We start from the raw sequence: 15096 nt of genomic DNA on the forward strand, positions 1-15096 counted from the left end.
TAGAGAACGCTAAGCTTAGGTTCACTGTCGAGAACCTCTTGGGAATAAAATATGGGGAATATCTAAGCACCTCATTGAATATCTGAAGGATACGGGATTAATGGAGAGGATATAGGTTTTTCATTTGGTTTTTAATTGGCTTTGTTTTTTTATTTGATTTCAAGTATATTAGTCTGAAAATCATCTGTTCCACAGTCCAGCCCGGTAGGTGGCGGTAATGCTCTTAAATGCTGGATGCCAACCGCCAATCAAATCAAAAGAAGAGGAAGATGTGACGTAGTGCGGAAGTCGGAAGTCCACTTATTCTTAGCATTTTACGCAGGGATCTTTCTTATTTAAAAAACATTTGTTACTCACGTATATAGGCTATAGTTATTTTAAAATAGCAGTTGAACTCGTTGTTCGAGTATTGAAGATAAATGTTGAGGATTTCGCTGCAGTTTTTAGATAGACTCCAGCTCCCACTCTCAGTATTGTGAGAAATATTATATATCTGCACCCCTGTCATTTTTGCAGGACGTGCTTGTTATGATCATGAACAGATGCTTGTTTACTAGAATTATGCCATAAAAGAACCTGTGAGTGGTCAAACTACAGCTAATCCTAAATAATGCTTAATCGTATATTAGCAGTATGGTTCTGGTTTGGATCAGATCGCCCTGGATTCTGTCTGGGAACATCTTCACTGATAGCACTCATGCTGCTGATGTATACTGGGGGCATCCAGGCAAGTCTCAGCTTAGGTCCAGGTGGCGACTTCCCAAGGGTTAGAGGTAAATGTGCATTACAATGGCCCGTTTCATTGGTTTTCATGCAAATCTGAATTTTTTTATTTTATTTTGGTGAAATCAAAGCAAATAACACAATTTTCTCCTCCTCAGATGTGTTCCTGTATGCTTTCAGTCACGATGAGCTGACCTCTCTGCTGGTCAGTGTTGCTCTCCTGGTGTTGGTTGGACCGTGTCAGGAGCGTCGCTGGGGTACCTTCGCCTTCCTCGCCCTCTCCATCCTGACAATGACTTTATTGCCTCTTCTTTACAGCCTGGTCCTCTTTGTCGGAGGCGGGGAGGCAAGTCGGATCTGTGGTTACTCTGCCATCCAGCTAGCGCTCTTTACAGCGCAGTGTCGTCAGGTGTCACAGAGGAGGCTGCTGAAGTGTTTGCCAGTCTGGTTTCTCCCCTGGCTTCTTCTGTTGATTGGTCTTCTGCTGCTGCCGGGGACCCCTGCTCTGCTTCACTTCTGCACAATATTTATCGGACACAACTGTATCCTTCACCGTTTCTGCAGTCTTTTGATGCACATGCAAAAATATATCCTCCAACAAACACATTCTGTTTTTTAGAGATACAATTAACCTTTACCTTCTCATGTTGGATGGATGCCTTAAAGGCCCTGTATACTCCTGGCAAATCCACACAGGGGTTTTACTTTTTTTGCTTGATTTAGACCTCTACTGAAGACTGTGTGGGTGTGCAAATTGCCCTTTGTTGACACCTGTCTCCTTTTCCTGTTAGTTTTGTTGAACTTGCAGGCTTGAGAAACTGACACCTTTTTTCATTCTTAATAGTACACAGAAATTGGTGACATGATGCAGCTGCCCAACTTTTGCTATTTATCTGAGCAGAAGTCTGATCAGCCACAGTAATTGGGAACACCTGTGTAAGTCTGTGCAGGGCCATTAAAAAGACATTCGATAACAAATTTAAATGTCTTATATTGTCTTCATGTTTGCTTGGAGCGAGATCAATGACTGATCTCCACCAAGTTGGAACCACACTTTTGTCTGGAAAAATACCGCGAGACCAGGCAAAAGTGTGGTTCCAACTTGGTGCAGCCGGGGTAAAGCGCCTGCAGCCGCCTTGCTCCTGCGAGGTTTTAATGTCATGTGACATGGTGACGATTTGCAGCGCCGGTGAAAGTGGGACACAATTTCTAACCAGCATGCCTTATTTTAAGTCCAGCATGCATTACGTTAAGTCAGCGCTGCGCAGCGCCGCATGAAGTCAAACGCACCTGTTCTAACAGTTTGAGCTGAAGTGTGCCCTCCCCCATCAAATCCATAATGAAGCGTATTTCCCTACAAATTACACAATGGCTCTCTCAAGTCTTTTTATGATACTTAATATACCTCTCAGATCATCAGCCCTTTATTGGGATGTTACAGGAGCTGGAGGAGGCCTTGGACTTCATTCCTGATTGGGCATATATTCCCGCTTCAGCCAGGCTCAGACTGCCCACCTACGCTACCGCACAGAGGTGTGATTCATCTTGTTTACACCAGAAGTCTCACCGATTATTCACACTCACCACCTGCATGCAGTGGCAGTTTTCATTATTTTAACTTGATTTGTTGTCACAGATCCAGATCACATTCCCAGAAGATACCTGTAGATCAGGCAGCTGCTCCTCCAATGAGGGATCCACGTCTTTTGAACCACCACCCATGGGTGGATCAAGTGCCTGCCTGGATTATGACAGAGTCAGCTGCACTGTCTGAGGCGGAGGTGTTGGAGGAGCAGATGCTAAGGGCAGGGATACTGGCCTCGTTACAGGATGCTCCTGACGACCCTGATGCGAAAGTGGAGGTTCCCAAATCGTCGGTCTCCTCTCTGCGGTTAGTAATTTAATGTCATCATGTATGTCATGTTGCATTTTCTGTGAATGTTTTGTGTTTAGTTTTTGACTAATACTCTTCATATTATTTCCCAAACAGTTTTATTTATGCGATTTCAAGTAATCATTCAGTTTGTTTCCTCTCAGACTCCAGCAGCTGGAGAATATGGGATTCCCCACAGACAAAGCTGTAGTGGCATTAGCGGCCTCAAAACAGCTAGATGGCGCCATTTCTCTGCTCATTGATGACAGCGTCGGAGAAAAGGCTGTGGTGGTATCAAAAGGGAAGGGCCCTCCGCCTAGCACCTAGCAGACCTGACACTCCTGTACTGAAACAGAGTTTGCTCTTGTGCAGTAAACTGGACATACCTTACGCTTGGGTTTTGCTGAGCTTCAATATTAGATTTCCCCTGCGGGCTACTTGTTGAACTATTTTAATGATCAGGATTCCTGTGGAAAAGTGTGTAGATGCAAACTGTTGACTGTTCTGGAGACAATATCTGTGTCATAAAATGTAAATTGTAAAGAGTGGATGTGATTTATTTACACTGTAATCATGTTTAATGAACACCATTGGAAGAAGGAAGAAGAGAGGTGACATGTTTAAAAAAAAAAAAACCCAATGGACATTATTTTATTACACCAATCATCTAGACAGGATTATCTTAACACAATAACACATTTGCATGGGGGAAAAAAGAGATATGAAATGGTTACACAACAGCATACAAAATAAACTACAATTGATCATTTTAAATAGTTTCAAAATAAGTTTGATATAAGATGAAAAAAACAAATATCAAGTCTTTTCATCTGGACAGTTTAAGCAGTCTAAGTTTACCAACACAACAGTGGTAAAAAAATATGTTCAAGTTCCATTAACAGTTTTCCTATTTCCTCTGTGTGTTAAAGATATTCAAATGACAGCCAGTTTGCAGTCCTTTTCATTTCAGCATGTTTTGTTTTGCATTCATTTCGTACACATTTTGTATAATTTGTTTTTTTAAATATGCAACCAAATACAAATGTTTGTGCTTTTTTTGTCGCACAAATTAAATGTATATTAAATCACCATATCAGTCATCAGACACTTTAAGGGGGAAAACACACCAGAAAACTACAAATCACTGTTAGCAACACATATATCAGAGTGGAGGTGACTTCATCTTTTTAGTGCACTACATAACATGGAGTCAAACAATAGGATAGAGGTATAACAAAATTAATACTAGAAGAAGAGGTTTGTTTGTGTCCTGCAAACTGTACATGCGCAATATACTTAAATAGTGGAATCTCTTTAGATTGCAGTGACATTGTGAAAGCAATACAAACTCCAATCCAGTCTATTTCCTCGCATCTGATTCCTCCTTTAATTGATTATTCTAAATGACCCTTATTGTCCAGAACTGTTTGTAGCTCGAGGAATACCACTGAACATTCCTTTTTTTTTATTCTGAGGCTTTTGTTCTGCAGCCAAGAAATGAGACACAGAAGGAGCTGCTGGGTATTTAATGTAAAGATAAGTGTTTGCCTTTGGAAATGGGTGGGGGTCAAACTAGTTCTCGGGATCCAGATGGAGGAGGGCATTGTGGAGTATCAGTGGAGTGTTCCCTGAGGAGTCCCCCATCCTAAATCTGACAGTAAAGCCCACAGAGGGTATCAGATAAGGTCTAAATCTGTTGAGTGCCGATGAGACCTATAGGAGGGGGAGTCAACCCAGCCTGTGATCCTCAGGGTGAGCGGAGGGGGGGAGGGGGTGCGTGGGAGGAAGGGAGGGAGGGGCTACTTCCCTCGAACCTTGGTGTCGGAGGACAGAGGAGAAGCAAGTCGATATGGAAGCACACCTGCTCGCTTATCTCTGTAGAAACTAGGGGAGGCTGTGCCAAACGGTCCGTCCCCAGACCCTAGATCAGGCTCTGTTGAAGAAAGACAGCAGTTGGAACGGGGCCTCCCTGTCCATCAGTGTGTGAACTCTGTGGTCCTAATCCAAGTCTACTCTGATGTAGCTGTTAACCTGCAGGTGTCATGAGTGGGTTCTTATTTTGATTGGACCCAGGTTTTATATTAAAATGATTAATCAACGAACTAGTCAGAAAGTTCAAGGGATTTATCGAATCCTTCTTTGCTTACTTCTGCTGTAAAGGAGGTGCATCTTGCTAGTAGGGCTGCAACAATTATTTTCCTTTCAGTAAATCTGTCTATCCCCCTGATTGATTAAAATCCAAAATAGCAAAAAATGCCTGACCAAAAGTTCAGAACTCAAAATGAACTGAAAGACTTAAAGCAAATCCTTTCTTTTGTGCAGCCAAAACCAGCGATTGTTTGGCATTTTTCTCAATAAATGACTTAAACAATTAATTAATTAATCATCCAAATTGCGATTGAGTTATTTTCTGTCAAGTGACTAATCGTTTTATTGACTAATCATTGCAGCACTACTAGCTAGACTTCCATTCTTTACATCCATTTGTACGCATGAACCCACAAAGTATGATGATAATACAAATGATTAAAGCCCCTGAAAACTTGGTTAAAAATCATAGTTTTTCTTAATAACAGTCATGACTAACAATCTTAGATTTTATTTATATAATGAGTTGAGTTTTTTTAAGAGTTTGACGTTTCAAATGTCAGCTAATCTGCTTCAGCAGGACTATGTGAGTGTGTTTTGTTCAGATTTGGTTGAAAGTGCTGGCAACCAAAAAAGTTAACAGTCATCTGGATTTTGATAAAAATGTTGCTAAATTGTAATTGGTGCTTGGAAGATCATCTTTTTTCAACTGAGCCCCACCCACTGTAAACCAGTGAGAAGAGCACAAATACAGGAATAGCTCATGTGAAATTACCAAAAAATGTTAAAACTTTGGCAGAGTGCTCATGTAAGACCACATCTCTCACAGTAAGAAGCTGACTGAGTAAATACGTTTTCAGGGCCTTTAAGGTAATGTCTGTGCCACCATTGGAGGATCGTCACAACCAAAACAAGTGATACACAAGAATACATTTCTAAACGACGTCTACTCTTCAGTGACTAGATCAACATTCAGCAGTTCAGCAACAAGTGGTAATCGAAATGTTCTGCGCCTAACACACGGTCAACACTTTCTAGATCTTTTCAAAAAAGGTCAGTGAGGTCCGGCAGAGCTGTGGGTGAAGATGTCTCAGCGTTACCTGGCCAGATGATAGCCTCCAGCAGCGTCACCCTGCGAGCCAGAAGCTCAAGGTCTGCCTGCAAGTCGTGGAACATCTGCAAGCTAACGTCCTATCAGAGAGCAGTGACAGGGGGGACTGTGTGAGGGGGTGGAAACACCAGCCTGAGTCCTGGGGCTGCTCATAACTGTTCCCACTCCCTGTCCCAGCAGTGAGGTACGGTGGGAGTTTGAGCCCCCCAACCCCCCACTTCTGACCCCTGCCTAAAGCTGACCCTGCCTCAGGCCTCCTACTCACCATGAATACCGATCATAGTCTCAAGGATTAAAACCCTCTCGGCTAAGATCTTCAGCGCCTCTCTGATCTGATGTATTCCGTCCCCCTGTGAAGATAGATACAGCCGTCAAGGTAAAGAGCGCAAGCCAAAGAACTGCTCGCCAAGATGCAAGTCATTTTCTCTCTCTCAATACAGTTCAGCAGTTAGAGGGTTAAAACAGTCCACATATCTGCCCAGCACTCTCAGACTCATCTGGTCCCTGTATTTCTCTGTAACTCCCTCATTCTCTGGCCATGCTGCTGTGGGAAGTCGGTCTCTGCCATGCTGGGCTGGGCAGCATAAGCATGCACATTACAAGACTAGCCTCATGTTGGTGACATACCACAGATGGATTACACTCTCCCAGTATTTAGATTTGATCATGCCATGTGCATTCCTTTTGTCGGGCAGCAGTTAAGCCAGGCGAATATTTTCAGCACCTCAGCATTGATTCTAAACGCTGTGTGGCTGTCAGAATGAAGCGAGCATAAATTTACATCAATATCTAATCTGAATAAAGGCAATGGCTTCTAAAAATAACAAAAATACTTGAACAGGAGAAGAAAGCAGAAATCACAAAAGAAGACATGCAGAGAATAGCGGGAGCTTTTTTTTGGTGCCCAGGTGAGTGATTCCCACTATGAAATGCTCTGATTAGTAAGACATTTAAAGGACATACACACGTTGGAAGAAAAAAGGCAAAGTTTACTGAGTCATACAATTACTGACTGCATTTTATAAAAGTTTTAGCCACGCTAGCAGCACCACCAAGAGGTCGACATTTGTGGCTTTTGGTGAAATATCTCCTCTTTTCATCTAGCGCCACCATCAAGTCAAAATTTTTATTTCTCCAATTCTTTGATACATAACCAAAGATCTGCAAAATGAAAGACATTCCCATTAACCTCAGCTGCACTTATCATGCTAACACACTCCACTAAGATGGTGAATGTGGTAAACGTATCTGCGAAACATCAGCAAGTTAACACTGCTGTTGTGAACATGTTAGCATGCTGATGTTACAGTACAGCCTCACAGAGCCACTAGCACGGCTGTAGACGCTTGTTAACAGAGAATTCATCCCCAAATAAAGGAGCTACTTTGCCTTATTTCTGTTTTATTGGCACTGTGTTATTTCACTCATTAGATCACATCCAGAAAAGAAAGTGTATGTGGTGCAGTACTTAAAGATGAAATCATGCAAGGTTGCACTTTGGGATAAAAGAGGATAGCTGTATCCACTCCACTCACATCAGAGCACAACACCTCTAAACCCAAGAGGACCCACCACTGACACATATGGAGTGATTTGGCATATACATTTCGTTTTCTTTGTGGTTCCTGTCTGTAAGACAGCACAGTTGAATTCAAATAAAATTATTTTAAATTTGCTTCCAGAGGGATTTGACTATATTCTGCATTCTTTTACTCAGCCAGTACACAGTGTTGTTATGAGATTTGCTCAGTGTATTTTGTATATCTATATGTATATGCCAAAGTCAGATGCTGAAAAGGTGACTGTGAGAGGTAGCCATGGGGACAGTAGCTTGCAGAGGGAGTCAGACAGCTTTAGGGTCAAGAGGACAGTGTCGTGACAGGGGACAGGAGTCCAGAGCACACCCCAAGGACCAACGAAAACAAAAACACGTTAACACCAAAAGATTTCACACACAAAGTCAAACAGATCAACAGCTAAAACCTTAAACATTCAAACAAAAATGTAAAATAGACACGTTCTGACTATCAACAGGGAGGAAAGTATGGACTGTTAGCTGATCACAGCCATAAACATGGTGACTATTGTGAAGATCATAACCATAACCTGAGATTGGGTCATGGTTAGACGTAATCTAGGTTATTGAAAATATACACTGCATTGCAAAGTGAACACCAAATGACAAAAATAAAAATATCTTACATTTAGATTGCTCTTGTAAAATGAGAAAGAGGTAAAAGAAAAATAAGGGTTAGACAGACACAGAGAAAATTTAATGCTCAACAAAGGAATTTTTTTTTAAAAGGCAAAAAAAACCACTCCAGCCAAGGACCTGTGTCGCCATGTGAACTGTGAAAAAACCACTAACTACTTTCTTACCGGCAAGCCCTTCTCTCCCGACTCTCCCTTGGGACCTGGTGTTCCCTGTGAAGAAATATTAACACCAGAGAAAAATGAGTCTGGCTTCAAGACATTAATGAAAGAGTTGCAGGAGTTTACTTCAACAGAAAGAGCTCATTCTCCCCGAGGCTGTGTTGTCACTGGTCAGTGTAGGTTGCAGTGCTGCTGGTTAGTGTAGTTTACAGTGCTATAACCAGCTATGAGTGTTGATGTTTCCCCCTATACACTTGTTTCCACAGGTCATAATCCTCAAGGCAACAGGGTGGAGGTGGCTTACCGGCTCGCCTCTGAAGCCCCTCTCTCCTTGGTAACCTAAAGGACCCTGAAAAACCACAGGCATGTCACAGAGAGTTTAAGGATGTCGATGTAGAGGAAATGAAAAACACCTATCATCAAGCTCTGAGCATACTCACTCGCTCTCCACGTTCTCCCTTTGGCCCAACAGGGCCCTGTGTTCCAGGGGCTCCAGGCTTTCCCTGTATTGAGTCAGAAAGGAAATTCAAATTGACGATGATACATTTTTACTCCAACAGATATGACAGTGCTAAACTCAGTAAGTGACTGCAGTGCAGCACTATGCTGTGAGCGAGCTTACGTTCTGTCCTGACGGGCCAGAAGGTCCTACTGGGCCTTTGGGACCCGGGGGACCCGGGGGACCTGCGTGAAAGATAATGAAAAATTTATATCAGTACCAAGTACGTTTAGCTTTTGGGAGGATGGGGTGCTGGTTTTTAATTGTGTTGGCTCCAAAAACAATAACTTCAGTTTTATCTTTGTTCAGTTGAAGGGAATTCTGGCACATCCAATCGTTGACCTGCTCAAAACAGTCACTCAGTGCCTTTATGGGATCATAGTCCCCTGGTGATATGGTTATGGTTAGTGTTTGGTCACGTGGTTAGGAATAAGCATTTTTGCATTTAAAATCAACTAAACCAACATCCTTCTTACATTAAAGACAATCATGAGGACCACAATGGAAATAAGTTTGTAACTTTCTTGTGTTATCCTCAACAGTTCTAATGAATGTATATTGTCAGTGTAGTTGGCATTTTTATGCATTTATTCTTGTTATTGTCTAATAAAAAAAACAAACTCAAATCAAAAATAATGTCTGACTGGGAAAGTTGAATGAAAGTGTGTGTTGGAAAAGCAATACACAGTAAAAATGCTTAGTAGACAATCTACAGTGTGTATCTGCTGCATTGTTGTGTGTAAAAGCATTTGAAATATTTGCAGATTTGAGAGTAACAGTGTTTCACAACACAAACATTCATTCACTATGGACAGTGATAAACACTCACCGATAGGCCCGGGGGGACCCTGAGGTCCTGGAACAGGTAACCCTCGTGAGTCTTGGAAAGTGTTAGAGAAGAAGGGGTCTTTTCCACGATCTGGAGTTTGAAACAAAATGTATTCTTAATGGGAGCAACTTTCCTGACTGAGGACAGTATTCACAAACAGGAACAAAGCTGATAAAATATCAGCAATAATAATCTGTGATACTTTTACATAGCATAGTGCCGCTTCACTGACAGTGACTTAAAGTCTGTAGCCTCACAATCCAAAGACATTTCTATTACTGTATAATGTCTGTATTATAATTATCTTGTTGATTTTATTTTGTCTTTAAGGGAATGATTGGGACTCAAACCTGCACCATCATAACATGAAAATGTGATGTAATTCTCTTTGTAAATGCAGGTTTGTCCTGTGGGTATGCAGTATTTCATGTGGTGCTGTACCCTCAGCAAACTCCACCAGTCAAATGGTTGTATTTTGGTTACATTTATAGATGTCGATGTTTAGGGTTGGGTCCGTGGTTTTAGTGAACGAAGAATGATTTGTATGTAACCTGACAGAAAGTGCTCCCTGAGAAGTGAACACAAAGAAGCCTGCGGTGAAATGCTTTGATCACACAGTTGCACTTTCATAATATGAACTTGTGAAGAACAGTGATGCAAGCGTTTCAGTGTGTGATGTTTTGATCTGTGTTGATGCCTTCCTGAGAAGCTCAACCTCAGGACAATGAAGGCCCTTGTCATTACATTAGAGTAACCTCCAGAGGGCAGTGTTTTCCAACAAATACTCAAACCTCATCTAATGACTTCAACAGGGTAGTACACTACACTAAAAGGTGCTGTCAGTAGTGTTTCGCATTCATTCAAAAAAACAAAAACCAAAGCTTGGTTCCTTCCGTATCCACTGACTGGACAGCTAAAGCACAAGAGGAAGAGGGTGGTGAACATGTGAGCGATAGAGGAAGTCTGCGGTCATTGGGTCGGTTTATACTGACAGGAAACACAGATCCAATCACAGGATGAGACTTCAGGAGATACAGAGAAGAGGAGGAGGAGGAGGAGGAGGGCGGATGACAGCCAGAAACATCCTCCAGCTGCCAGAGTGTTGCACACCGCTAACAAATCATGGCTAAAGGTGACATTCATAACAGGGCGTTCTGGCTGCTGGCTTAGGAACCTGCTCCTGTTCTCCTAATGCAGACGTAAAGGCCAAATAAACCAGTGTTTTCTAAAGGAAGTCTCTCCCCCCCCCCCCTTCCCTACTGTTGCTTTGATGTGAAAGAATTGGCTCCCAGTCTCAGAAATCATCATGCCAACCTCAGCCTACCCACAGCTTTCTCCACACAGGAACCTTGAGCTTACAAATCTGTGTGCTGCATACTTTGTTTTACCACTGAATTCACACATAAAACCCGGCAATGCGATGACCTTGAAAGGGCCGGCAAAGGCCCCCATCTGTCTCTCACAAACACTCCCTCAGCTGTCTCAGCGGCGGCCTACATCTGGAAGTTTTTGGGTGACATCAGTGATGGACAGGTTCTCATCCCAGCATGAGAGGTCTGTGTCAACCTCAGACTGTCTCTGCTTCCATTTAATACTCTTTGATTCTGTTCTACTTGGCTGGCAGACAGCTAGGAGCAAGTAGCAGTTAAAGGATTACCACCATCCTGTCTGTTTCTCATTCTCTTTGTTTCTTTTGTTTATCATTGGTCCTAAAACCTGTGAGAGCTCTCACGCAGCAGGAGAGAACATGTCTGCATGGCTGCTAAAGACATGAATATCAGCACTTTGAAGGGTCAAGTCTGTGAAACCTACGTCACCCTGCCTGAGAACAAAAGCTTTGTGTGCATGCACTAATGCTGCATTCATGGCAAACTAATTTTGTTATGTGAAATTAAATATACAGCAATTAAAGTGAAAGTGCGCTGATTTTACACATCTGTTTACGGGTCTTGGGAAGTACTTCTGCATATATGTTTATATAAAAGTTTATATAAAGTTTTATAAAGCCTTTTAGGAGCTGCGTAAAGTGCCTCAAGTGATGTCATTTGAGTCGTCATTGGTTGGAGCTGAAGACTACAAGTTTATAAATGAAAAAAAATAAACATCTCGGTGTGTGGAGTTAGAATAGAAGTGAGTGAGTTTACCAGAGAGTCCACGTCTCATCTCTGCTTGAATCTAATGGCACGAGGCTACATTAGCGACTACTACCATAACACACTCAAATCTCAGACTGACCTGTTGCAGGTTTGGACAAGTAAGACGAATGTGTGAATAAAAAAGATGACATCTCTAGTTTGGCTGCATCGATTCTTTTTAAAAACTGTCAATCAAGAGACCAACGATGTTAAAGGAGAGCAAAGATAAAACTGTGGAGTACTCTTTTGAGACTTGTATTTATAACAAATACAAAGAGTACTTTTAACTACTTGGTGTGGAATTTGTGTCATGAAGTCTGTTAGTTGTTCAAGGTCTTACTGCGGTCTGGTTCTGGGATGCGGGCACTGGCCGGCGCTGGAGGCCCCGGAGGGCCAGGCGGGCCTGGTAGACCCCTCTCTCCTGGGAGTCCTGGTGGACCACGGGGGCCTGAGAGGAGGAATGGCAGAAACATCACTGTGGTAAAACACATGAGGTATGCCATAGCAAAATATGATCTTTTTTTCTTCTTGAGAGGTATAGTAATGATAAATGACTGTTGGTGATGTAACGATAGGAAGATAAATATGACAAAGACCAGAGAGGAAACAGATTAGATAAAGTGCTGAATGATTCAATATAATAGTTTCTGGCAAGGAGTGTGCTTGCTTTTGTATCTGGGCATGTGCACATGTGGAGTAAAATCAGCAGCTGGACACAGGATAATTGTACGAACTAGCCAACTGTGTTTCTCTGTAATTAACAGAAGGAGGCTGTTTAATGGTCCAATGCTGGGAACTTACTCGGGGACATGGGAAAACTCAAATAAACATTATTAAACTCTACAAAGTGTTACTGGCACTGGTTCGTGGTATATTAAATATTCCCTGCATACACACACCGCACCGTACATGTGTGCATCAGTAACAGCCTGTAGCTTGTTCATATGGGCTGGCCAGTGAAAGTGTCCCTACTCCTCCCTGAGCCATTTATTTGAAGGTGAAAAGAAAAGTATCACAACTACATCTGACCTCATTGTTTGGACTCTCGTGAGGTAATGGTGACCCCTAAACACCAACTCTTGCCCTCCGACAGACCCAGACTCACCACCTCTCTGTTTATGTACTGATGCAACAATGACACTAATGTCCACTAATTGCTGCTTTGCAAGGTGATGTTACTACAGCTCAGATTTGACACCTCTGAGGGCCGTTTTCACTTAGCCTTGGTCTAAAGTGAGCCTTTAGTAGAGCTTTTAGAGCCTGTGAGACATATTGGGGAAAACATTTTTTTTTACTGCAGAATAATAGTTCCCTAGAGCAGCCAGGGGATGCTGCATCAAAATATTAGTTAATGTTTTCAATGCAACTCTCCTGTAACTTATCAGGACTCACCATAATGTACAATATCACTTCTCCCAACAACACAAGTTCACTTTTCTTCTATTTTTACCTTACACTTCAGCTTAAAAACATATCTGTCTACACTTTCCATGACATTGGACACATTCCAGTCCTGTGTTTATCTTTCTCTTTAAAATGAAAAAAATCAGCACAATAAGGAAAACACAGCTTCAGATACAAGACAGTGCTGGTTTTGAGTACTTATGAAGTAATGGAGATTGAAAAAACAATAACACCACAGGCATATGGAAATCATAAGGGCCTGGGATTTGTGTATATATAGCTCATGTTCATTTCAGATTGAATTCACATGGCGCTTCTCGGAAACTGGGTTTGTAGTTTAACTTTTGCTCTAAATCTCATCTTTACCCAGCAGCAGGCACAGAGCAGGGGTCATATGTTGGCCTGAAAGGAGAGGCACTCCCTTCATGATCCAGAGAAGAGAAATAACAGCCTATAGCGAGAGCAGATGTTGTGACACACTTATACCGCAATTTACTTTATTATCATTCAGGTCAAAGATGCCTGTGGATTTACTTTTTTTCCAACAGGTCATTTATTATTTTTAGAGAATAGCTCCAATCGCACTGAGCGGATTTATGATTCCGTGTCCGTTCTGGTTGGTGACCTTGAGCAGTAGCACATGTTGGGGGGTATGTATGCAGTCTGAAAACAAATGCTTTTGCTGCCCACTGAAACAGCACTTTTAGAAACATATGATTTTAAAAGCCGACCAACAAAATGCCCAAATTCCAGCGCCTTCCCAGCAGGCCCGAGGGGCCACTGGAACGAGCTGGAGGGTCTGTGGGCTAACCGAGTGGTTTAAGAGAGAGACAAATGCTCTGGAGCGGGACGTAACGGGTCAGTCTTTTGATGGAGATCTCTCATTCTCTCCACTGTTGTTTCCACAGGTCTTTGGTCAGTAGTGAGCCATTCAAATGTCTTTTATAGACAATAGGTTAAGTGGACAGGCAAGTATACAACTGCCCTACAACACCCTCCGTCTCTCTCAATGACACACAAATCTTTACAACGTGCCTATTGACAAAGTGTGTCAACATCTACTAAGACAGGGTTCATTTGTTTCTTTCAGCTCACAACTGTCTGCTAACAGTGAGTTGTGTGCATTTCCTCTCTTACCTGCAGGTCCTGGGGATCCCTTTGATCCAGGGGTTCCAGATGGGCCCCTTGTCCCAGCATCCCCCCGAGGCCCACTGGGACCTGGCAGCCCTCGAGACCCTGGCTTCCCTAAGAGGAGGAAACAGTCATGAGTAATCATGAAGCCTTAACTGGTTCACATCTTAAATGGTTTTGCATCCACTGGAAGGCAACTGTGGTAACAATTTACCATCTCTGCCAGGAAGCCCATCGCTCCCCTTTTCACCCTGAGGGCCTGCAATGAAAACAGAGAGATGGCTTAATTGAGAGGTGTAGCTCTGTGAAAAAAATCTGGGCTAAAACCACCTTGGGAAGAGGTAGCGAAAATCCACTGAGGGATGAGGCAAAGCTTTCTAAACTCTAAGTAATTGAGCAAAAACACAGTCATTACTACTCTAACCCTATGTCACCGTTAGGCTGTGTCAGAATATTTCCTACTGTATATAGTGCACTATATTTACTGCCCGCCATTTTATGTGACTGTTCAAATTCTCAGTGTCAATCCTATTCACTATATAGCGTTGTCAGATTTTACAGATGCATAAGTGTCCAGTGTCTCAATCTACAGCTCACTATTGAGTAGCCAATTATATAAGGAGTAGTGAAAGAGTGATTGAGGGTGTGATTTCAGACACAGGCTTAGACAGCTCTAAAATTCACTGGGACTCATTTTTCTTCAAATGGACAAAACTTCTGCCATCAGTTCACGTTCTAAACTTCTTCTAACAGTGCTGCAGGTTTATGAATACTGTGTATTTAGCCGCAGCCGGTGCTGGGCAGGACTCCAGAAGGCTCTGAAGTGTTCATTTTCCACACAGCCATAGAGCTGAAAGTGAGCAGCACAGACCACTGGGCTCTTACTTTTGCTGAAGGAAATGAGTGTGCGCAGTAGAGGAAATAGGATAT

General features: G+C 42.4%; 2 protein-coding genes across 2 annotated transcripts; one reads left to right on the forward strand and one right to left on the reverse strand.

Annotated features, from left to right (window-relative positions):
• Nucleotides 1–317: 317 nt before the first annotated feature.
• rhbdd3 (rhomboid domain containing 3) lies at nucleotides 318–3141 on the forward strand. Its single transcript, XM_038694648.1, has 5 exons — nucleotides 318–773; nucleotides 882–1265; nucleotides 2136–2256; nucleotides 2360–2614; nucleotides 2761–3141. The coding sequence occupies exons 1-5, from the start codon at nucleotides 611–613 to the stop codon at nucleotides 2921–2923; spliced, it is 1086 nt and encodes a 361-aa protein (XP_038550576.1). The 5' UTR covers nucleotides 318–610; the 3' UTR covers nucleotides 2924–3141.
• Nucleotides 3142–3231: 90 nt separating this feature from the next.
• LOC119884186 (EMI domain-containing protein 1-like) lies at nucleotides 3232–14425 on the reverse strand (the record flags this gene model as incomplete). Its single annotated transcript, XM_038694649.1, is given in 11 exon segments — nucleotides 3232–4529; nucleotides 6061–6145; nucleotides 7998–8009; nucleotides 8175–8219; nucleotides 8473–8517; nucleotides 8609–8671; nucleotides 8791–8852; nucleotides 9497–9586; nucleotides 11972–12079; nucleotides 14173–14280; nucleotides 14381–14425. Coding segments are annotated over 11 exon segments (797 nt in total), but the record flags the coding sequence as incomplete, so codon positions are not given.
• Nucleotides 14426–15096: the final 671 nt, after the last annotated feature.

Source organism: Micropterus salmoides, unplaced genomic scaffold (assembly GCF_014851395.1).
Source record: "Micropterus salmoides isolate LMB-PRFRI ecotype aquatic unplaced genomic scaffold, ASM1485139v1 Ms_hic_scaffold_326, whole genome shotgun sequence".
NCBI lineage: Eukaryota > Metazoa > Chordata > Actinopteri > Centrarchiformes > Centrarchidae > Micropterus > Micropterus salmoides.